Source organism: Sus scrofa, chromosome 10 (genome assembly GCF_054392235.1).
Source record: "Sus scrofa isolate SSC_HxYL_T2T_F1_AM1 chromosome 10, Sscrofa_HxYL_maternal_Yorkshire_Landrace_v2.0, whole genome shotgun sequence".
NCBI classification, from domain to species: Eukaryota; Metazoa; Chordata; class Mammalia; order Artiodactyla; family Suidae; genus Sus; species Sus scrofa.
Window position 1 is genome coordinate 79872517 of NC_139392.1, and position 25860 is coordinate 79898376.

The 25860-nt window shown below is 37.5% G+C and overlaps 1 protein-coding gene and 1 pseudogene across 50 annotated transcripts in view; one reads left to right on the forward strand and one right to left on the reverse strand.

The window, feature by feature from the left end:
• MLLT10 (MLLT10 histone lysine methyltransferase DOT1L cofactor) overlaps positions 1–25860 on the reverse strand; it is a 244119-nt gene that overhangs the window by 123138 nt on the left and 95121 nt on the right. For 21 of the 50 annotated variants that reach the window (XM_084980347.1, XM_021064926.2, XM_084980341.1 and 18 more), the window contains 3 exons: positions 8403–8506; positions 5694–5787; positions 3422–3517 (listed from right to left, as the gene is read on the reverse strand). In XM_084980347.1, the coding sequence (XP_084836473.1) occupies positions 3422–3517; positions 5694–5787; positions 8403–8506 (294 nt within the window). The remainder of the gene's footprint in view (positions 1–3421; positions 3518–5693; positions 5788–8402; positions 8507–25860) is intronic. The other 29 variants (XM_084980363.1, XM_084980336.1, XM_084980366.1 and 26 more) reach the window with 3 other exon arrangements.
• LOC100521145 (calmodulin pseudogene) lies at positions 16922–17621 on the forward strand (annotated as a pseudogene).

The following is a 25860-nucleotide window of genomic DNA, read 5'->3' on the forward strand; positions in this document are numbered from 1 at the left end:
CAAAGCAATCCTTAGGAAAAGAAAAACAAAGCAGGAAGCATATCACTCCCAGACTTCAGACATTACAAAGCTACAGTAATCAAGACAGTGTGTTACTGGTACAAAAACAAACATACACACCAATGGAACAGAATAGAGAACCCAGAAATTAACCCACACATCTATAGTCCATCTTCAACAAAGGAGGCAAGAATACAAAATGGGAAAAAGACAAGACTCCTCAGCAAGTGGTGCTGGCAAAACTGGACAGCTGCATGTAAATGAGTGAAACTAGAACACACCCTCACAACATGCACAAAAATAAATTCAAAATGGCCTAAAGACTTAAACTAAGACATGACACCAAAAAACTCCTACGAGAGAACAAGGGCAAAACATTCTCTGACATAAACCTTACAAATGTTTTCTTAGGTCAGTCTCACAAGGCAACAGAAATAAAAACAAACAAACGGATCCTAATCAAACTTACAAGATTTTCACAGTAAAGGAAACCATTAAAAAAAAACAAAAACATAACCTATGGAATGGGAAAAAATAGTTGCAAACGGTACAAATGACAAGGGCTTAATCTCCAAAATATACAAACAACTCATACAACTCAACAACAAAAACCAGGAGTTCCCATCATGGCTCTGACTAGCATCCATGAGTACTGGGGTTCAATCCTTGACCTTGCTCAATGGGTTAAGTATCCAGCATTGCTGTGAGTTGTGGTGTAGGTCACAGACACGGTTCAGATCCCATGTTACTGTGGCTGTGTTGTAGGCTGGCGGCTTCAGTTCTGACTGAACCCCTAGCCTGGGAACCTCCATATGCCCAAGTGTGGCCCTAAAAAAGAAAAAAAGAAAGAAAAAAGAAAGAAAAAAAAAAAAAAAAAGGCCAAAAATCCAATAAGAAAACCAAACAGTCTAATCAAAAGATGTGCAGAAAACCTAAATAGACATTTCTCCAAAGAAGACATATGGATGGCCAGGAGACATGTGAAAAAATGCTCAACATCACTAAATACTAGAGAAATGCAAATCAAAACTACAATGAGGTACCACCTCACATTGGTCAGAATGTCAATCATTAGTAAGTCTACAAATTAGAAATGCTGGAGAGGGTGTGCAGAAAAGGGAACCACCCCCCTACACTGTTGGTGGGAATGTCAACTGCTACAACCACCATGGAAAACAGTATGGAAGTACCTCAGAAAACAAAATATAGAACTACCGTATGATCCAGCAATCCCACTCCTGGGCATATATCCAGACAGAACTTTCATTCAAAAAGACACATGCACTTGCATGTCATAGCAGTACTATTCACAACAGCCAAGACATGGAAACAATCTAAATGTCTATTGACAGATGAACGGATTAAGAAGATGTGGTACATATATACAAGGGAATACTACTCAGCCATAGAAAGAACAAAATCATGCCATTTGCAACAATCAATATGGATGCAGCTAGAGATTCTCATACTAAATGAAGAGAAAGAGAAAGACACATACCATATGTTATTACTTATATGTGGAATCTAAATTATGGCACAAACGAACCTATCTACAGAGAAGAAACAGACACACAGACAGAAGAACAGATTTGCGGCTGCCAGAGGGGAGAGGAGAAAGAATGGGATGGACTGGGAGTTTGGGGTTAGTAGATACAAACTATTACATTTAGATTGGATAGGCAATGAGGCCCCACTAAACAGCGCAGGGATCTATAGCCAATCTCTAGGGGTACACCATGACGGAAAATAATCTAAGAAAAGAAATGTGTATATATGGGTGTATGTTTGTATATATAAGTATACGACCGGGTCACTTAACTATATAGCAGAAATTGGCATAACATTATGAAATAAATATACCTTAATAAAAAGATAAGTAATTATATATTAAAAAGGACCATCATTGGTATGATTTCCATCTTCACAATTTAAAAGCCCTACTAAGAATTCTTCATTCACGGATTTAAAAGCTTAAATAAAATCTCAAGATGTTTGTTATAAACAGTGCTAATTACACCAAACCTGCCCTTTTTCCATCAACAATCCAAACAATAGACAGTCACTCTACCTTTCTCACTCTCACAAAACCATTTCATTAAAGAATGTAAAATGAATGTATGTACTTGCTGCCTAAGCCTAAGATCTACCAAAAATATGTAAATGTAACAAATGTTCTAAAGAATATAAAGTTATAATTATTTCAGCCATAATTGGAAAATTAATCTCAAAACAAAAAACTAAAGCTTTTAAAACACTTATCGTGGAGTTCCCCGTCATGGCGCAGTGGTTAACAAATCCGACTAGGAACCATGAGGTTGCGGGTTCGATCCCTGCCCTTGCTCAGTGGGTTAACAATCCGGCGTTGCCATGAGCTGTGGTGTAGGTTGCAGACGTGGCTCGGATCCCGAGTTGCTGTGGCTCTGGAGTAGGCGGTGGCTACAGCTACGATTCAACTCCTAGCCTGGGAACTTCCATATGCCGCGGGAGCGGCCCAAGAAATGGCAAAAAGACCAAAAAAAAAAAAAAAAAAAAAAAAAAGTTTATCTTGAAAAACAAATTCTAACCAAATTCAAATTTTTTAAATAACATTAGCATTTCAATCATGCTCCTAAATTCTAAGTATTTACGAACATGAAAATGCTAAAAGATTTGGTTTTCAATAAAAACTGTAGAAATAGTCTCCAAACTAGTTTATACCCACTGTTTAATATTCTTTTCAAATTAAAAATGTCCTTTTTATCTTCACTTTATTAAAAAAAATTCATAGTAGTATCCTTTTCCTATGTGGGCAATATGTCCTATGAACGATTCTACAGTACTTATAATTAGCTTACTAAAAATTATTCATATCCTTTACAATAAGTAAAAATGTAAGCAGAAAACAGGTAAGTCAGAAGAAGACAGATTAGTATTAGGTAAACTTTTAGTGTTTTAATTAAAAAACAAAATATTCTCAATCAAATAGTATGACATTTTGTTGTTAAAAAGTAATAATAAACCATTAGCACCTTTGGGGGGAAAAACAGTAAAGAATTTATAGAACTTCAAAATTACAAAGAGGAAAGGCTGATAGGATTTTTACTTACATGTGAAATAATCAGTTACTAATATATAGCAACAAACCATTACTGCTAAAATCACTTAAAGATTTCAAAAGATGACCACATGCAAGAAATCCCTCTCAGGCTTTCAATCAAGTTTTCAATATTTCAGATTTTCAGTTGAAATGGGTACAATCATATTCACAAATATGGCATATTATTTTAAACCTACTCTTTGACTTAATACACTGTATTAGTCAATTTTCTCAGTATTTCAATGTCTTCATTCAGCTATCAAGAACTTAATTTTATCTAAAAAAGGAAAAAAAAAATCTATTAAGTAGATGTGCTACATATTTAGCAACAACAAATCCACTTACTTTTTTCTCTTTCTCATGATGTTTATCCTGAGAGTGAGAGGAAGAATCACTTAAACTTTGATCATATGACCTATTAGATCCCCGTTTGCTCTTTTTCTAAAAAAGAAAATATATATACATATAGGTATATGTATATAAAATTTTTTAAATAATCTTTTTGTCAGGTTTAAACCAATTCAAGTGTGAAGTATTTAAAAATGTCCACCGAAGGAAAAAAAAGGCTATTTCAAATTATATAATCCAATTCAGACACCATCCATATATTATCTACTTCATTGTAAAGGAAAATCTAACCCTAACTTTAACCTTAATGCCATATTTTTGTACATTTACTAAAATATGTGAAAATAAACTATATTTTCAAATAAGCAGTAGCTTATTTGTCATTTTATCACAAAACCACCTCATTAAAGAGATCAACTATAATTTTCAATGCGTGCTTTAAAAAAAACAAAAGATGTTTCAACCAAAAACAGAGAATGCCATATTGAAGAAGGATGACAAGTCTACAAGAAAAGAAAATATCTGAAGAGCTACTTCATGCCATGAAGAAAAGCTAGAAGCCTTTCAATCTCATACTTTCAGCATTAAGGCATACAGTTTTCTAAATATTTGTCTCTGCAGTTCATATGGAAAAAGAATGAAAGGAAATGTCAGTATTAGACCCATGCATTTTTCAAAGCATTACATATTTCTATTTAGAATACTTACACGGTTTCATAATAAAGACAGTGAGAGTTATCTGAGAGGTTAAAACTTGATGATATCATAACTAGTTTTAACTAGATAAAAATGACTATAAAAAGATGTTCAAATCCCATGCAAACATACAGCTTATACAATCTTATAAAATTATTAAACAGGAGTCCCGGTTGTGGCACAGTGGAAATGAATCCGACTAGAAATCATGAGGTTGAGGGTTTGATCCCTGGCCTCGTTCAGTGGATTGAGGATCCAGTGTTGCCAAAAGCTGTGGTGTAGGTCACAGATGTGGCTCAGATCTGGCATCGCTGTGGCTGTGGCGTAGGCAGGCAACTGTAGCTCCAATTGGACCCCTAGCCTGGGAATTTCCATATGCCGCAGGTGTGGCCCTAAAAAGACAAAGAAAGACAAAAATTATTAAACGGACTTTTTTCCCAATTAGCAAAAGAGAAAACAGCATATTAATAGCTAACAATGAAAAAATATTGTTTATATAAAACTTCAAATTCCATTTTTGTTATTTCTAGATTTTATCTATTACCATCTCTCATTTAAAAAATGAAGATTCCAATATGCTTTTAACTTCCAAAAGCAAATTTTCAATTTTACTTTTTCAAAATTTCTTAGAACACTTCTAGGTTCTTTGTCAGTCATTAAAATCAAAGTCTTCAGTATCAAACTACACATACATGCACACACACACACACTCTTAAATATTTCATATGAATGAACCAGATTATTGGAGTAATGAGCTGCTCATTTCATAAGAAAAGGGCCCCTAATGATAAAAAGAAAGAAAAAGCCCTACTCACAAAGGAAAGGTAACAATAAAAATAATAATAAGACACTAAAGAAAAACAAAGAAGAATTAAACTTTCAGTCTACAAATCTGATTGTTAGCACAAATGCTGAGAAACAGACACCTGGGGCATTAAAGAAATACTGATCTTTCAAAGAAATAGGAACACAAAATATATAATGGTTGATCAAATATTGCTGCCTTAATCATCCATGCTACTGTGTAACAATAAAGACTGATGAAACTAAAATAGTCCCAAAGTCATATTTAAATATATTTTTCTCAAGATCTTTAACCAAGAAGTTAACAAGGGTCTTATTTCAGTGCTACTTATCTCCAAGTAAATAAAAAATGAAAATAAATAATAAAATGGATAATACTAATAAAGCAAAAAATGAGAAACAAATGATAGAAAATCACAAAATATATAATCAAATGTCAAAATTCAAATTACCTGAAAGCAATGGAAAATTATAAATTCTTTACACTTTCTTTCTGCTAAACATATAACCAACATTTACTATTAACTAGTAACATATATTCTAAATTAAAATGTTTTGGAATATTCACCTTTATAAATGAACCCAAGCAAAACAAAATATTTTAAAATTGCTAGAGCTTTTAATTCCCAATAAAGAACATGATAAGCAAACAATCTCAAGCAAAAGCAACCCCAAAAAAAGAATGGCTATTGATTGTGCCCTTTCCATAAAAGACTCAACTCTATTGTCAAAACTAATTATCATTTTTAAAGTAAAAACAAATTCTTACCAGCTTACTAAAATGGTATTTACAGTAGCCACAGTATTGGACATTATCTGCACCATTACCTTCCTCTTCACAAAGTAGTCCAGCAAACTGAGCACTGAAAAGAAAAACCAAGTATATCAATAAAATTTGAAACCACAATGTATATATGTAAAAAAATTAAGGAGTTCCCTATGGCTCAGTGGGTTAAGGATCTAGCACTGTCACCTCTCTGGCTTGGGTAACTGCTGTGGCATGGGTTTGATAACTGGCCCAAGAACTTCCACATGCAGAAGGCACAGCCAAAAAAATAAATAAAAATTCACTTCCAAGCCCGTAAAGTTTCTAAGAAGACTTTACACCTAAGAGAAAAGGAAAAAATAAATGCTTTATTCTAGGCTTTATTCTTTCCTTGAGACCAAGAAAATTTCACCCCATGGTGTGACTGATATATTTTTTAAGTTATATATATGTTTTAAAATAAACTGTTAATCTATCTCTAATAAGGATGAAGATTATTTCATGATTTAAGTAAACAAAGAGACATTAAATGTCTTTATGATATCACCACTGCCCCAAACTTAACACTTCATTTTACTTTTCAATCTATATCACAGATACAATTGGAAAAGTCAGGCCTCTAAAGGGCTGATATGACATGTGATGATACTTATCCATGAAGATTACACATTGTTAGAAAGAAAATGTTTCAAGTCATAGCACAGTACAGCAGTTAAGAAAACCATAAGCTGTTCTTTCCAGTCAAAAACAATGGAAGAGGGAGTTCCATCATGGCGCAGTGGAAAAGAATCCGACAAGTATCCATGAGGATGGATTCCAGTTCAACCCTAACCTGGGAACTTCCATATGCCACAGACACAGCCCTAAAAAGTAAAAAAACAAACAAACAAACAACAACAACAACAAAACAGGGAGTTCCCATCATGGCGCAGCAGAAACAAGTCCAAGAAGGAACCATAAGGTTACAGGTTCAATCCCAGGCCTTGTTCAGTGGGTTATGGATCTGGCATTGCCATGAGCTGTGGTGTAGGTTGCAGATGCAGCTCAGGATCCTGCGTTGCTCTGGCTATGATGTAGGCCGGTAGGGGTCCATAGCTCCGATTGGACCCCTAGCGTGGGAACTTCCATATGCCACAGGTACAGCCCTAAAAAGAAAAAAGAAAAAAACAAAAACAAACAAACAAACAAACAAACAAAAAAAAAACAATGGAAGAAATGGAATTGAAACCTCAGCGTTCCTGCCAGCTCAGGTCACGGTAGGGGTGCTTAGGTTCAATCCCTGACCCAGGAACTTCCATATGCTGTGGATGTAGCCATAAAATTTAAGAGAGAGAGACAAAGGGAGATAAAGGAGGGAGGAAGGAACAAAGAAAGAAGGCAAGGAAGGGAAACTAAAGCTACGATGTTCATATATTTAAAAAACACAAAGTGCTGAGGAGTTCCCTGTGATGCAGGTTCGGTCCCTGGCCCAGAACTTCCACATGCCCCAAATGTGGCTAAGGAAAACACAAAAACAAAACAAAAGTGCTAAAGTTTATAATCATCTTGTCAATCTGACTTTCCAATTTTAATATTACAAAATTACAGTACTAGTATATATATCATACATAAGAAAGGCCTTTCATCATTAGAAAATTTACAACATTAAGAGAATTCATAAAAAGCAAAAATCTTTTTCATTCCCCAAAAGTAATCTAAAATAGGCTTGATAAATCCACATACTAAAAGTTCAGGAAATACAAAAAAAAAGTCATTTTGGCTGCTAAATGTAGAACAGTCCTTAAAATTTATAAATACATGAATTATTCCCCTTTTATTTTTAGCTGCTGTCTATTATGATGAATGTTGGTTTTAGAATAATTTTTGCTCTTGAAATTTTAAGCTCAAAAAAAAAAAAAAAATCTAAGTAACATTTTTTTTTCTTTTTAGAGCCACAACTGAGCATATGGAAGTTCCCAGGGTGGGGGTCGAATCGGAGTTACAGCTGCCAGCCTATGCCACAGCCACAGCCACAGCCACGCCAGATCGAAGCTGTGTCTGCGACCTACACCACAGCTCACATCAACGCCAGATGTTTAACCCACTGAGCAAGGCCAAGGATCGAACTCACATCGTCACGGATCCTAGTCAGGTTCACTACCACTAAGCCATGACAGGAACTCCAAATCTAAGTAACTTTTTTAAGGAATAACCACTGTACCACTGATGATGGCAACTGCTGCTTTCTTCCCTCTTGAAATACAGACAGTGTAAAAACACTATCATTCATTAAATCCTTGCTAGTATTTCAGGCACTAAGTTTATCTACATTAACTCTTTTAATCCTAATAAATCAAATGGTAGGTAACAAACACATTTTTTGTTTGTTTGTTTTGGTCGTGCCTGCTGCACACGGAAGCTCCTGAGCCAGGGATTAAACCCATGTCACAGCAGTGACACCAGATCCTTAAACTCCTGTTAAGGAGGCCACCACAGGACTCCTAAGCACAAATATTTTAAACAAAACGTAACAGAATAAGACACTAGAACCAGGGTCCATCTACTGGAAATGCACTCTGGCAAATATTCTCAATTATTAGAAATATCTTCATTATAAATAAGTAAAAACAAACATAGAATCTACCCCAGTAGAATTTACTTTAAATATTTGGGTACCTAAGTATAGAAGGTATTTCCAATTTAAGTTCTGTACAATGATGGAAACATATTTACCAGGTCACATGGAAAGCCTGTCGACATCCATGTTTATTACATGTCATGCAAGCACCAGTGGCTGCCTTGCTTTCTCTTCCTTGTTCATCACAAATGTAGCAAGTCTTAGGGTAGAGAAACAAAACAAAACAAAAAACAAAAATGAAATGAAACAAAACCTTGCAAGTACTTTACACAAATCTGGATTTTATAGTTATCTTCAGAAGTCAAGATCAAGTTTACTATCTAACCTACCTTACTTCAAAACATGAACTGATATTTTTCTTAATGTAATCTAATTTTTACAAACAATACAAACATGAAAACATCAACAAAGACCTCAATAGTCCTAGTAGGATTTCCCCTTAGATTCAAAATTCCCAGAAGATAGGAAGAATCTCCAAGGACACTGAGGCCAGGGGGCAAGAAAAAGCAGATTCCACTTCAGTCTTAAAATCTCCTCACCAATATTTAACTGATTCCTGTAACAAAAGTGTAAAAAGAGATTTGTCTTCCTTTTCTACTGAAAATAAACATATCTTAAGGAATGTGATGCAGGAGCTGGGACGTAAAAGGTAAAGGACAATCCTACATGAGTTAGTGAGCTTTGGGCCATTCTAACTGTCCACAAGAACATCACATGGACTATCATTCAGCCCTGCCAACATGACACAGTAGGCCTTGAAAAGGACACTTTAGGAGAGCAGATGTGCCCTCAAGAAGTATCAGCCAATGAACACTCCCAGCAACTTTGACATCTATCTGGTCCTTTTCCCAGATGAAAATAGCTGATAAGACAGTACCACTTTTTCATGAAAGACTAAATTACATAAATGGCAATCTACAAGTGTATAATGAATAAAATTATCAACTAACTAGAAATTGAGTGCATAAAACATATCATCAGATAATACAATTCTAAAAAGAAATTAATGTCTGAACCATAATAAAGTATGACCCAAGCCAACTTCAACAGGACATGTATTTTTAAGACTTGGAGAGGTTTCCCCAAAATACACTATGGTGTCAAATAAGACCATTTAACAATATTTTTAAGAACACAGATCCAAAAAAGCCTAATATCTATTCAGACAAACAAGTTTCAATTTCTCTGCTGAAAGACAAGGATTCAGGCTGAATTGAAAGACAAAAATCTATACCTCTAAAAAATAAAATTCACAAGCTACAAAACTAACCTAGACACGGTGAATAAAACCATCTCTAACTATTTAAATTACCAGAAGGCAGTGTCAAACAAAATATACAATGGAAGAATTTAAAATGTTTTAGCCTATAAATGTTCAGTAAGATTTTAAAAAGAACAGAGCAGATTGAAACAGTAACATTTTATACAGCAAAATTCAGGGAATAAAATGGAAACTGGCCTCAAAGAAGTATCTCAGTAACTTCCAAAAGAGCTGACAGTGAAAAGATACCATCATATGACCATTTGATAAAAGTAAAACTATGATGGACATTAAAAAGAAAAAGATGCAGGCCTTCTAGACTTCTGGACTGGCAGAGTAAAGAGGTCCATGGATTCTCTCCTCGGTGAATGAACCATTTCACAGATGAAAATGAATCATTTAAAATCTCTGTATCAGGCATTCTTAAAAAAAGAAGAAAAATCTCAAATCGACAGCTTAACCAACCACCTAAATGACTTAGAAAAAGAAAAACAAACAAAACTTAAAATCAGCAGAAGTAGGAAAACATAAAGATCAGAGCGGAAATCAATAAAATAGAGATTCAAAAAACAATAGAAAAAAATCAATAAAACCAAGAGCAGATTCTTTGAAAAGGTAAACAAAATTGACAAACCGCTGGCCAGAATCACCAGGAAGAGGAGAGAAAAAAACCCAAATAAACACAATAGGAAATGAAAAAGGGGAAATCACAACGAATACTGCAGAAATACAAAAAACCATAAGAGAATGTTATGAACAATTGTAGGCCAACGAATCTGACAACCTAGAAGAAATGGACAACTTTCTAGAAACTTACAGCCTGCCAAAACTGATCAAGAAGAAACAGATCAACTGAACAGACTGATCACTAGAAATGAAATTGAATGTCATAAAAATACTCCCTACAAATAAAAGTCCAGGACCAGATGGCTTCACAAGCAAATTCTGCCAAACATGCAAAGTTGAAGAAGAAGGAACACACCCAAAGACATTCTTTGGTGCCACCATCACCCTAATACCAAAACCATACAAAGATACCACAAAAAAAGAAAACTATAGGCCAATGTCTCTGATGAATATAGACTCAAAAATTCTCAACAAAAATTTAGCAAACCAAATCCAACAACATATAAAAAAGATCATACACCACGACCAAGTGGGATTCATCACAGGTTCACAAGAATGGTAAAACGTGAGCAAATCGACCAGTGTCATACACCACATTAATGAAAGAAAAATCAAAAACCACATGATCATCTCAATAGATGCAGAAAAAGCATTTGACAAAGTCCAACATCCATTCATGATCAAAACTCTTACCAAAGTGGGTTTAGAGGGAACATACCTTAACAAAATAAAAGCCATTTATGACAAACCCATAGCAAATATAATATTCAATGGAGAAAAGCTGAAAGCCTTCCCACTAAAATCTGGAACAAGACAAGGATGCCCACTCTCACCACTTTTCTTCAACATAGTATTGGAAGTCCTCACCACAGCAATCAGACAAACAAAAGAAATAAAAGGTATCCAAATTGGAAGAGAAGAGGTAAAATTGTCACTGTATGCAGATGACAAGATACTATATATAGAAAACCCTAAGGACTAAACCCAAAAACTACTCAAACTGATCAACAAATTCAGAAAAGTAGCAGGGTAGAAGATTAACATTCAGAAATCAGACGCATTTCCATATACTAACAATGAAAATATCAGGAAAGGAATACAAAAATACAGTACCTCTTAAAATTGCACCCCAAAAAATCAAATACCTGGGAATACACCTGACCAAGGAGGTAAAGGACTTATATGCTAAGAACTATAAAACAATAATCAAGGAAATTAAAGAGAATGCAAAGAAATGTAAAGATATTCCATGCTCCTACATTGGAAAAATTAATATTGTAAAAATGGCCATACTACCCAAAGCAATCTAAGATTCAATGCAATCCCTAACAAATTACCCATGCCATTTTTCACAGAGCTGTTTGGAACAAACAATCCAAAATTTTTATGAAACCACAAAAGACCCAGAATTGCCAAAGCAATTCTGAGGAACAAAAACAAAGCAGAAGGCATAACTCTCCCAGGCTTCAGGCAATATTAAAAAGCCACAGTCATCAAGACAGTGTGGTACTGGTACCAAAACAGACATATAGACCAATGGAACAGAATAGAGAACTCAGAAATAAACCCAGACATCTACAGTGAATTAATCTTCAGCAAAGGCGGCAAGAATATAAAATGGGAAAAAGACAGTCTGTTCAGCAAGTGTTGCTGGGAAAATTGGACTGCTGCATATACATTAATGAAACTGGAACACACCTTCACACCATGCACAAAAATAAACTCAAAATGGCTTAGACTTGAACATAAGACAAGACACCATTAAACTCCTAGAAGAAAATATAGGCAAAACATTCTCTGATATCAACCTTACAAATGTTTTCTCGGGTCAGTCTTCCAAGGCAGCAGAAATAAAAGCAAAAATAAACCAATGGGACCTAATCAAATGGACAAGCTTTTGCACAGCAAAGGAAACCATTAAAAAAAAAAAAAAAAAAGGCAATTTACAGAATGGGAGAAAATAGTTTCTTTCAAAAGATGCAACAGACAAGGGCTTAATCTCTAAAACATACAAACAACTTGTACAACTCAATAGCGAAAAAGGCAACAACCCAATTGAAAAATGGGCAAAATACCTGATTAGACATATCTACAAAGAAGATATACAGATGGCCAACAAGCACATGAAAAAATTCTCCACATCACTAATTACTAGAAAAATCAAAACTACCATGAGGCACCACCTCACACCAGTCAGAATGGCCATCATTGGAGTTCCCGTTGTGGTGCAGTGGAAGCAAATCCGGCTAGGAACCATGAGGTTGTGGGTTCAATCCCTGGCCTTGCTCAGTGGGTTGAGGGTGTGGCATTGCCATGAGCTGTGGTTTAGGTCACAGATGCGGCTTGGATCCCATGTTGTTAAGACTCTGGCTTAGGCTGGCGGCTACAGCTCCGATTGGACCCCTAGCCTGGGGACTTCCATAGGTACAATCCTAGAAAGACAAAAAAAGAAAAAAAGAAAAAAAGAAAAAAAAAAAAAAAACGGCCATCATTAACAAGTCCACAATATACAAATGCTGAAGAGGGTGTGGAGAAAAGGGAACCCTCCTGAACTGTGGAAGGAATGTAAATTGGTACAACTGCTATAGAAAACAGTATGGAGGTACCTTAGAAAACTATGCATAGAACCACATGACCCAGCAATCCCACTCTTGGGCACATATTTGGACACGACTTTTCTTGAAAAAGACATGTGCACCCACATGTTTACTGAGGCACTATACACAATAGCAAAGACATGGAAACAACCTGAATGTCCATTGACAGATAACTGAATTAAGATGTGGTATATACATACAGAAAAAAAAATACACACACACACATATATAAAGGCATACTACTCAGCCGTAAAAAAGAACAAAATAGGAGTTCCCGTCGTGGCGCAGTGGTTAACGAATCCAACTAGGAACCATGAGGTTGCGGGTTCGGTCCCTGCCCTTGCTCAGTGGGTTAACGATCCGGCGTTGCCGTGAGCTGTGGTATAGGTTGCAGACGCGGCTCGGATCCTGCGTTGCTGTGGCTCTGGCGTAGGCCGGTGGCTACAGCTCCAATTCGACCCCTGGCCTGGGAACCTCCATATGCCATGGGAGCGGCCCAAGAAATAGCAAAAAAAAAAAAAAAAAAAAAAAAAAGAACAAAATAATGCCATCTGCAGCAACATGGATGGAACTACAGACTCTCATACTAACTGAAGCAAGGCAGGAAGAGAAAGACAAACACCATATGATATCAATTATATCTGGAATCTAATACAGGGCACAAATGAACTTTCCCAAAGAAAAGAAACTCATGGACATGGAGAATAGACTTGTGGTTGCCAAGAGGGAAGGGGAGGTAGTGGGATGGACTGGGAATTTGGGGTTACTAAATGCAAACTATTGCCTTTGGAATGGTTAAGCAACAAGATCCTGGTGTGTAGCACTGGGAACTATATCTAGTCAATTATGATGGAACATGATAATGTGATAAAAAAGAATGTATACATGCATGTATAACTGGGTCACCCTGCTATATAATAGAAAATTGAAAGAACACTGTAAACCACCTATAATGGAAGTAATAAAAATCATTATAAAAAATAAAAATGAAAAAATAAATCTCTGTATAGGAGTTCCTGTCATAGCTCAGCAGAAACAAATCTGACTAGCATCCATTAGGACGCAGGTTCGATCCTGCACTGCTCGTATCCCACATTGCTGTGGCTGTGGTGTAGGCCAGTACCTACACCTCTGATTCAATCCCTAGCCTGGGAACCTCCATACGCCACAGGTGCAGCCCTGAAAAGACAAAAAAATTTAAAAAAATTAAATAAAGTCTCTATAAAATAAGCTACAAGGATATATATGCTTTACAACAAAGGAAATACAGCCAATATTTTATAAAACTATAAATGGAATAGAACATTTAAAAACTGTGAATCGCTATACTGTACAACTGTCAAGCCCAACACATCAAATAATAAACAACAGTAATCTACCAATAATGGGGGGGGTGGGGGGGGGTAGGAAAAAAGCATGGTAAAAGGAAGAGCAAAGAGAGAAACCAACCTCTGTGGCACCAAACCACCCAATACTCTAGGCCTCAACCTAAACACAGGGTATCATTAAAGGATGCCCAAGGGACAAGACAATCCCAATGGGCTCAGGAGACAGATTATCAGACTACAGAGAAGTATTCTCAGGTCTTGGAGCATAACAGAATTTTTCATCCTGTTGTTATAAACCTGCTTTACAGGAAGTTGCTCCTTTACCCCTTCCAAATCCTCCCTTAACGGAATGAGAATGTCTATCCTATATCTGTCCCACTACTGTGTCTAGGATGCAGATAACTTTCTATATATAACAGATGAAAAGAAATTTTGCCACAGGATGGGACCACACCCAGAGTATCATAGTCTCATTGGTAGGTCACTGACATGATTCAGAACATGGGATTTTGAAGTTCTGAGATTCTTATATTTAGACAACATTTTGAATTTAAGTTGATGCTGAAATGAATTAAGACTTTGGGAGATGCCGAGAAAGAACAGGAATATGACAAGAACATGACTTTAGAGGGGGGCGGGGCAGAGGTAAGACTATCATGTATTAGATTGTGTCCCCCTCAGAAAGTATATGAAGTCCTAATAATCAGAATGTGATCTCATTTGGAAAGGGGGTCACCAGACATATAACAAGTCAGGATGAGGTCACAGTGGGAAGAGTAAGCCCCTAATCCAAGATCACCAGTGTTCTTATGAGACAGTCACATGAGGGTATAGAGAAAAAGAACACCAACTGGATGGAGGCAGAGACTCAGGTGATAAATACATAACCCAGAGTTCCCGTCGCGGCTCAGTGGTTAACAAATCTGAATAGGAACCATGAGGTTGCAGATTCGATCCCTAGCCTTGCTCAGTGGGTTAAGGATCCAACGTTGCTGCGAGCTGTGGTATAGGTTGCAGACACAGCTCAGATCCCACGCTGCTATGGATCTGGTGTAGGCCAGCAGCTACAGCTCCAATTAGACCCCTAACCTGGGAACCTCCATATGCTGTGGAAGTGGGCCTAGAAAAGGCAAAAAGACAAAAAATAAATAAATAAATACATAAGCCAAGAAATACTGTATACTCCTATATAACCTAATGAATTTTCTTTTTAACCCACCTGTGGCACATCGAATTTGCAAGACTAGCAGGCAAATCAGAGCTGCACCTAAGGCCTAACCACAGCCACAGCATCACTGGATCCTAGCTGCAACTGAGACCTACACTGAAACTTGGAGCAATGCAGGATCCTTAACCCACTAAATGAGGCCAGGGATTGAAACCACATCCTCACAATTTCGGGTCCTTAAGCCACTGAGCCACAAACAGAACTGCAACTAATAATTTTCAGAATTTTCAAACTTTTAATCACCCTGTTAAACGCCATCCCCTTCCCTGCCCAAAAAATTACAATTAATTTGTGTCTGTGAGTATTTTAAGTAACCAAAACCAAAAGACAAAGTGAAAAACTATCTGTACTATATACAGGCAAAAATTACTATCATTACTAAATGCTTTATAACTTAAATTATAACAGTTTAATAAGACATAAGTGGAGGACGGGATTAAGATGGCAGAGTAGAAGGCCTGGAGCTCAACTTCTCTCATAAAAGCAACAAAATTATAACCAATGGCTGAACAACCTTCAAGCAAATAAACTACAAACTATCAAAAAAGATATTCTCTCAACCAAATACTAGCAAAGCGAATTCAACACGAAATTAAAAGGACTGTACATCATGATGAAGTGGGATTTATCCCAGGGATGGAAGGATTCGTCAATATCTGCAAATCAATCAGTGTGATACACATTAAAAAACTGAAAAATAAAAACCAAATGATCCTCTCAATAGATACAGAAAAAGGCTTTGACAAAATCCAACAGGCATTTCTGATAAAAACCTAAAAATCCTTCAGAAAGTGGACATAAAAGGAACCTACCTCAACATAATAAAGGCCATACATGACAAACCTAGAACTAACATGAGTCTCAATGGTGAAAAGCTGAAAGAACTCTCGCCGAGATCAGGAACAAGACAATGATGTCCGCTCTCACTACAACTATTCAGCATAGATTTGGAAATCCTAGCCACAGCAATCAGAGAAGAAAAATAAACAAAAGGAGAGTTCATATCATGGCTCAGTGGTTAATATATCCGACTAGGAACCATGAGGTTGTGGGTTCAATCCCTGGCCTTGCTCAGTGGGTTAAAGATCCGGTGTTGCCATGAGCTGTGGGGTAGGTCACAGATGCAGCTCGGATACCACGTTGCAGTGGCTCTGGCATAGGCTGGCAGCTACAGCTCCAATTGGACCCCTAGCCTGGGAACTTCCATATACCGTGGATGTGGCCCTAGAAAAGTCAGACAGACAGACAGACAGACAGACATAAATGGAATCCAAATGGGAAAGGAAGAAGTATAACTATCACTATGTGCAGATGACATGATACTAAACCTAGAGAATCCTAAAGATGCTACCAGAAAATTGTTAGAGCTCATCCATGAACTTGGCAAAGTCGAATGATACAAAATTAATACACAAAATCGACAGCATTTCTATATCCCAACAACAAAAGATAAGAAAGAGAAATTGGGGAAACTATCCCATTTACCATTGCATTGAAAAGAATAAAATACTTAGGAATAAATCTACCTAAAGAGACAAAAGACCTGTACTCTGAAAACTATAAGAGGCTGATGAGGGCAGCAGTGGTGACAGCCTCGCGGACGTGGCGCCGTTACTCGTAGTTGGGCGGTGGCTTAGGCGGCATAGCGCTCAGCGCACCCCTAGCAGCAGCAGTAGCGGCAGTAGCAGAGGCACCCCTGCGGTCACAGCCCCTGCACTGGTGCAGCCACCTTTGCTCTCTCTGCTCTTCCTCCCTTTGTTCACACCATGGCTGATCAACTGACCGAAGAACAGACTGCTGAATTCAAGGAAGCTTTCTCCCTATTTGACAAAGATGGAGATGGCACCATCACAACAAAGGAACTTGGAACTGTCACAAGGTCATTGGGTCAGAACCCGACAGAAGCTGAGTTGCAGGATATGATCAATGAGGTGGACGCTGATGGTAATGGTACCACTGACTTCCCTGAATTTTTTACTATGATGGCTAGAAAAATTAAAGACAGACAGCAAAGAAGAAATCCACGAGGCATTCTGAGTCTTTGACAAGGATGGCAATGGCTACATCAGTGCTGCAGAACTATGTCACGTCATGACAAACTTAGGAGAAAAACTAACAGACGAAGAAGTAGATGAAATGATCAGAGAAGCAGATATGGATGGAGATGGACGAGTCAACTACGAAGAATTTGTACAGATGATGACTGCAAAATGAAGACCTACTTTCAACTCCTTTTCCCCCCGCTAGAAGAATCAAATTGAATCTTTTACTTACCTCTTAAAAAAAAAAGAAAAAGAAAAGAAAAAAAGAGGCTGATGAAAGAAATCAAAGATGGCACAAATAGATGGAAAGACAAACCAATCATGCTCTTGGATTGAAAGAGTCCATATTATCAAAATGACTATTCTATCCAAGACGATCTACAGATTCAATGCAAACCCCATTAAAACACCAAGGACATTTTTCATCAAACTAGAAAAAAAAAATTTTTTTTTTTTCTCTTTTTGTCTTTTTGCCATTCCTAGGACCACTCTCGAGGCATATGGAGGTTCCTAGGCTAGGGGCTAAATCGGAGCTGTAGCTGCCGGCCTATGCCACAGCCACAGCAATGTGGTATCTGAGCCGCAACTGCAACCTACACCACAGCTCACGGCAACACCAGATCCTTAACCCACTGAGCAAGGGCAGGGATCGAACTCAAAACATCATGTTCCTAGTCAGATTTGTTAACCACTGAGCCATCATGGGAACTCCTAGAACAAAATATTTTAAAGTTTGTTTGGAAGCACAAAAGACTCAGAATACCCAAAGACATCCTGAGAAAGAAAAATACAGATGGAGGAATCAGGCTCCCTGACTTCAGACAAAGCAACAGTCATCAAAACCATATCATACTGGCACAAAGACAGAAAGATATATCAGTGGAACAGGATAGAAAGCCCAGAATTCAACCCACTTACCTACAATCAACTAATGTATGACAAAGGAAGCAAGAATATACAATGGAGAAAAGACAGTCCCTTCAATAGGTGGTGCTGGGAAAATAGGACAGCCACATGTAAAAGAATGAAATTAGAACACTCCCTAACACCATACACAAAAATAAACTCCAAATGGATTAAAGATCTAAATATAAGACCAGATACTATAAAACTCTTAGAGGAAAGCACAGGCCAAACACTCTCCCACATAAAACACAACATCTTCTCAGATCCACCTCTTAGAGTAATGACAAAAACAAAAGTAAACAAATGGGAGTTAATTAAATTTAACAGTTTCTGCACAGCAAAGGAAACCCTAAACAAAATGAAAAGACAACCCACAGAATGGGAGAAAATCTTTGCAAATGAAGCAACTGACAAGAAATTAATCACCAAAATTTATAAACATCTTCCGCAGCTCAATACCAAAAAAAAAAGACAAACCCATCAAAAAATGGGCAGAAGATCTAAACAGACAGTTCTCCAAAGAACACATACGCATGGCCAAAAAACACATGAAAACATGTTCAACATCACTCATTATTAGAGAAATGCAAATCAAAACCACTATGAGGGACCAGCTTACACCAGCCAGAATGGCCAGCATCCAAAAGTCTACAAACAAGAAGTGCTGGAGAGGGTGTGGAGAAAAAGGAACCCTATGACACTGTTGGTGGGATTGTAAAGTGGTGCAACCACTGTGGAAAACCGTATGGAGAGTCCTCAGAAAACTAAACACAGAACTCCCATTTGATCCAGAAATCCCACTCCTGGGCATCTACCCAGAGAAAACCATGACACAAAAAGACACATGTACTCGATGTTCATTGCAGCACTATTTTCAACAGCCAAGACGTGGAAACAATCTAACTGTCGGTCGACAGAGGGGTGGATCAAGATGAGGTGATACAGATACACAATGGAATATTACTCAGCCATTAAAAGGAAAGAAATAACAGCATTTGCAGCAACATGGATGGACCTTGAAATTAGCTAAGTGAAGTCAGTTCAGACAGTGAGACACCAACATCAAATGCTATCACTTACAGGTGGAATCTGAAAAAAGAACACAATGAACTTCTTTGCAGAACAGATACTGACTCACAGACTTTGAAAAACTGATGGTTTCCAAATGAGACAGATTGGGGGGTGGGGGGATGCACTGAAGGTTCGGAATGGAAATGCTACAAAAGTTGGTTGTAATGATCACTGTACAACCACAAATGTAATAAAATTCATTGATTAAAAAAAAAAAAAAAGCTATCCTACTCCAGAAGACAAAGAGGAGGTCACATCAAGATAGTAGGAGGGGTGATTATGCAGTATAAGCAACCCCATGACCATGGGGTAGGCAGCCCACAGACTAGAAAGTAACTATCACAAAGACTCACCTATGAAAGTAAGAGTTCTGAGCCCCATGTCAGGTCCCCATGCCTGGGAATCTGGCATTGGGAAAGGGAGTCCACGGAGCATTTGGCAAGAAGGCCAGTGGGACTTGTGGCAAGGAGCTCCAATGGAGTGGGTGAAATGGAGACCCAGTTCTTGAAAGGCGTACACAGGCTTTCATGTGCACTAGGTCCCAGGACAAAGCAGAGACTCCATAGGAATATAAGTCGGACCTGAGTGCAGTTCTTGGAGAATCTCCTGAGAAAACAGGGGGAGACGTGGCTCATTGTGGGGGAAGGACACTGGAGGCAAAGCTCTCAGCATGTGTTCCTCTAGAGGTGGCCATTTTGGAAAAATCTTGCCCCACCCATCAGCACTAAGAAGCCCCAGGCTAAACAATAACCAGGTGGGATCACAGCCCCACCCATCAGCAAACAGGCTGCCTAAAGACCCCCCCAGGCACACAACCATCTCTAATCTCAGCCAGATACAAACCCTCACCCAAAAGAGGTAGAAGAATCAGCTTCAGCTACCAATGGAGAGGCACCAGTCTCTCCCATCAGGAAGCCTACAGTAAGCCCTTGTAACAGTTTCAGCCACAAGAGGGGTGGACATCAGAAGGAAGAGAGGCTTCTCTACAAAAAGGAGACTACACCAAAATTCTGTACAAAATGAAAAGGCAGAGAATTGTGACTCAGATAACAAAGAAAGAACATACCCCAGAAAAACAGCTAAGTAACCAAGAGATAATCAACCTCCATGAAAGACTTGAGAATGATGATAGTGAAGATGATTCAAGACATCTGAAATAACCTGGAGTCAAAGATGGATAAATTACAGGAAACACTGAGCAAAGAAATACAAGATTTAAGAATTAAGCAGAGATGCAAAATACAGTAACTGAAATAAAAAATTCACTAGAGGCAACCAACAGCAGAATACAGGAGGCTGAACAACGAATAAGCAAGGTAGAAGACAGACTAGTGGAAATCATAGTTGTGAAACAGAAAAGAGAAAAACGATTGAAATGAAGACAGTCTCAGAGAACGCTGGGACAATGTTAAACACACCAACATCCGTATTATAGGGGTGCCAGAAGGAGAAGAGAGAGAGAAAGGGACAGAAAAAATATTCAAAGAGATAATAGCCAAAAACGTCCCTAACATGGGAAAGGAATCACTCACTCAAATCCAGGAAGCGCAACAAGTACCATATAAAATAAACCCAAGGAGGAATACCCCAAGACACATATTAAACCAAAATTAAAGATGGAGAGAAAATATTGAAAACAGCTAGGGAAAAGAAACAAATAACATACAAGGGAACCCCAATAAAGTTATCGGCAGATTTTTCAACAGAAATTCTGCAGGCCAGAAGGGAGTGGCATGATATACTTAACGTGATGAAAGGAAAAAACCTCCAACCAAGATTACTCTATGCAGCAAGGCTCTCATTCAGATTTGAAGGAGAAATCAAAAGCTTTACAGACAAGCAAAAGCCAAGAGAATTTAGCACCACTAAACCAGCTTTACAACAAATACTAAGGGAACTTGTTGGGGTGGAAAAGAAAAGGTCACAACTAGAAACAAAAATATCACAAATGATAAGGCCTCACCAGTAAAGGCATACGTAAATGTAGGAAATCATCCACCCACAAACAGGCTACCCAAACCAGAAATCGTGAGGAGGGTACAAATGCAAGACACTGGAAATACACTCGCAACCAAGAGACCAACAACTTAAAACAATCTTGTATATATAGAGAGACTCCTATATTAAAATCTCAGGGTAACTGCAAACCAAAAATCTACAGCTGACACACAGACAAATAAGAAAAAGCAATCCAAACATAACACTAAAGAAAGTCATCAAGCCACAAGAGAAGAGAGCAAGAGAAGAAGGGAAGAAAAAAGAGCAACAAAAACAAATTGAAAACAGTTAATAAAATAGCAATGAGAACATACATATTTATAATCGCCTTAAATGTAAATGGACTAAATGTCCCAACCAAAAGACATAGACTTGCTGAATGGATACAAAAACAAGACCCATATATTTGCTATCCTCAAAAGATCCACTTAACTTCTAGGGACACACTTAAGTGAGAGAATGGAAGAATATATTCCATGCAAACAGGACTCAAAAGTACATTTGAGTAGCAATACTCATATCAGACAAAACAGACCTTAAATTAAAGAATATTATAAGAGGCAGCGAGTTCTCATTGTGGCTCAGTGGAAACAAATCTGCCTAGCATCCATAAGGATGCGGGTTTAATCCCTGCCCTTGCTCAGTGCATTAAGGATCCCAAGATGCAGAAAGCTGTGGTGTAGGTCACAGATGTGACTCAGATCCTGCGTTGCTGTGGCTATGGTGTAGACAGGCAGCTGTAGCTCCAATTCAACCCCTAGTTTGTGAATCTCCATATGCTGTGGGTGCAGACCTAAAATTTAAAAAAATACTGTAAGAGACAAAGAAGGACATTACATAATGATCAAGGATCACTTCACAAAGAAGATATAACAATTGTGAATATATACACACCCAACATAGGATCACCTCAATATAAAAGGCAAGAGCTAACAATGGTTGTTGACAATAACACAATAACACTGGTGACTTTAACACTTCACTTACAGCAATGGACAGATCATCCAGGCAGAAAATCAACAAGGAAACACAGGCCCTAAATGAAGAATTAGACCAGATGGACTTAACACATATTTATAAAACATTCCATCTAAAAAGCAGCAGAATATACATTCTTCTCAAGTGTACATGGAACATTCTTTAGGATTAATAACATGCTGGGCCACACATCAAGCCTTGGTAACTCTGAGAAAACTGAAATCATATCAAGCATCTTCTCTGACCACAATGCTATACGACTGGAAATCAACAACAAGAAAAAAACACAAATACGTGGAGACTCAACAACATGCTACTAAACAACCAATGGATCACTGAAGAAGTCAAAGAGGAAATTTAAAAATACCTAGAAGCAAATGACAACAAAGATATGACACTCCAAAACCTATGGGATGCAGCAAAAGCCATTCTAAGAGGGACATTTATAGCAATACAAGGCTACCTAGGGAAACAAGAAAAAGCTCAAACCAACAACCTAACTTTACATATAAAGCAACTAGCAAGAGAAGAACAGACAAGACATAAAGTTAGCAGAAGGAAAGAAATCATAATGATCGGAGCAGAAATAAATGAGATAGAAATGAAGAAAATCATAGAAAAGATCAATGAAAGGAAAGCTGGTTCTTTGAAAAGATCAACAAAATTGATAAACCCTTAGCCAGACTCATCAAGAAAAAAAGAGGACTCAGATTTCCTATGGAAGCACAGTGGAAATGAATCCAACTAGGAACTATGAGGTTGCGGGTTTGATCCCTGGCCTCGTTCAGTGGGTTAAGGATCTGGTGTTGCTGTGAGCTGTGGTGTAGGTCGCAGACACAGTTCGGATCTGGCATTGCTGTGGCTGTGGCTATGGCATATGCTGGCAGCTGTAGCTCCAATTAGACTCCTAGCCTGGGAATCTCCATATGCCATGGGTGCATCCCTAAAAAAAGAAGACAAAAAGACAAGAAAAGATAAAAGGACTCAAATCAATAAAATTAAAAATGAAAAGGGAAAAGTTACAACAGACATTACAGAAATACAAAGGATCATAAGAGACTACTATAAGCAACTATATGCCAATAAAATGGACAACCTAGAAGAAATGGACAAATTCTTAGAAAAGTACTATCTTCCAAGACTAAACCAAGATGAAATAGAAAAGATGAACAGACGAATCCCAAGTACTGAAATTGAATCTGTGGTTAAAAAACTTTCAAGAAACAAAAGTCCAGGACCAGATGGTTTCACAGGCAAATTCTATCTAACATATAGAGAAGAGCTAACGCCTATCCTTCTGAAACTATTCCAAAAAACTGCAGAGGAAGGAACACTCCCAAACTCATTCTGTAAGGCCACCATCACCCTGATACCAAAACCAGACAAAGACACCCCCCAAAAACCAAAATTACAGGCTAGTATCACTGATAAACATAGATGCAAAGATCCTCAACAAGATACTAAAAAACCAAATCCAGCAATATATTAAAAGGATCATACACCATGATCAAGAAGGATTTCTCCCAGGATGCAAGGATTCTTCAATATCCGCAAATCGTTCAGTGTGATACACCACATTAACAAAGTGAAGAATAAAAATCACATGATCCTCTCAATAGATGCAGAAAAAGCTTCTCACAAAATCCAACACCCATTTCTAATTAAAACCCTCCAGAAAAGTGGGCATAGAGAGAACCTACCTCAACATAATAAAGGCCATATATGACAAACCCAGAACTAACATGATTCCCAATGGTGAAAAGGTGAAAGAATTCCTGCCAAGATGAGCAACAAGTCAAGTACGTCTGATCTCACCAATACTATTCAACACAGTTTTGGAAGTCCTAGCCACAGCAATCAGAGAAGAAAAATAAATAAAAGGAATCCGAATTGGAAAGGAAGACATAAAACTATTACTTGTTTGCAGATGACATGATACCATACCTAGAAAATCCTAAAGAAACTACCAGAAAACTGTTAGAGCTCATGCACGAATTTGACAAAGTCGAAGGATACAAAATTAATACACAGAAATCGACGGCCCTTCTATATCCTAACAACAAAAGATAAGAAAGGGAAATTGGGGAAATAATCTCATTTACCATTGCATCAAAAAAGAATAAAATACTTAGAAATAAACCTACCTAAAGAGACAAAAGACCTGTACTCTGAAAACTATAAGATGCTGATGAAAGACATCAAAGATGACACAAACAGATGGAAAGACATGGCTGGACCTAGAAATTATCATGCTAAGTGAAGTATACAGTGAGACAGCCACATCACATGCTATCACTTACATGTGGAATCTACAAAAAGGACACAATGAACTTCTTTGCAGCACAGAAGCTGACTCACAGACTTTAAAAAACTTATGGTTTCCAAAGGATAGAGGCTGGGACTTTGGGATGGAAATGCTATAAAATTTGGTTGTGATGATCACTGTACAACTATAAATGTAATAAAACTCACTGAGAGGGGAAAAAAAAAAACATAAATTAAAAAAAAAAAAAAAAGAAAATAAAAGTCCACTAACACATAAATGGATAAAGATGTGGATATATCTAAAAACAAGGGAATATTATTTACTCAGCCAATAAAATGAATGAAATAATGCCATCTGCAGCAACATGAATGGACAAAGGGATTATCATATTAAGTCAACAGCAAAGACAAATAACATATGGTATCACTTACATGTTGAATCTAAAAGAAATGATACAAATGAATTTATTTACACAAAAGACTAATAGACCTGGAACACAAACTTTTGGTTACCACAGGAGAAAAGAGGAGGATAAATCTGGAATATGGGATTAATATTACACATACTACTACCTATAAAATAGATAAACAACAAGGCCCTACTGTAAGGCATAGGGAACTATATTCAATATTATCGTTTTGTTTTTTGTTTTTGTCTTTTTGCCATTTCTTGGGCCTCTCCTGCGGCATATGGAGGTTCCCAGGCTAGAGGTCCAATCAGAGCTGTAGCCGCCGGCCTACGCCAGGGCCACAGCAATGTGGGATCCGAGCCGCATCTGCAACCTACACCATAGCTCACGGCAAAGCTGGATCCTTAACCCACTGAGCAAGGCCAGGGATCGAGCCCGCATTCTCATGGATCCTACCCAGGTTAGTTAACCACTGAGCAACAAAGGGAACTCCTCAATATTTTCTAATAAAGTATAATAACAAAGACTCTGAAAAAGAAATTATATACATAAATATAATATATATAAAATTGGATCACTTTGCTGTACCTGAAACCAATAGAACTTTGTAAATCTTCTATACTTCCAAAAAAAAAAAAAAAGAAAAAGAGAGAGAGAGAGAACAAAAACAGAACTTCTCCTAATACCTACGTACCACTCTTCATCTAGGAAAAAAAATGAATTTGGGGTAGTAATTTCTAAGTCTTCCTCTACTGTAAAGCTTTACAATGGCACCATATTTTACCGTGTTTTTTGTTTGTTTGCTTGGTCTATTATGATTCTTCCTATAACACTCATTCCTT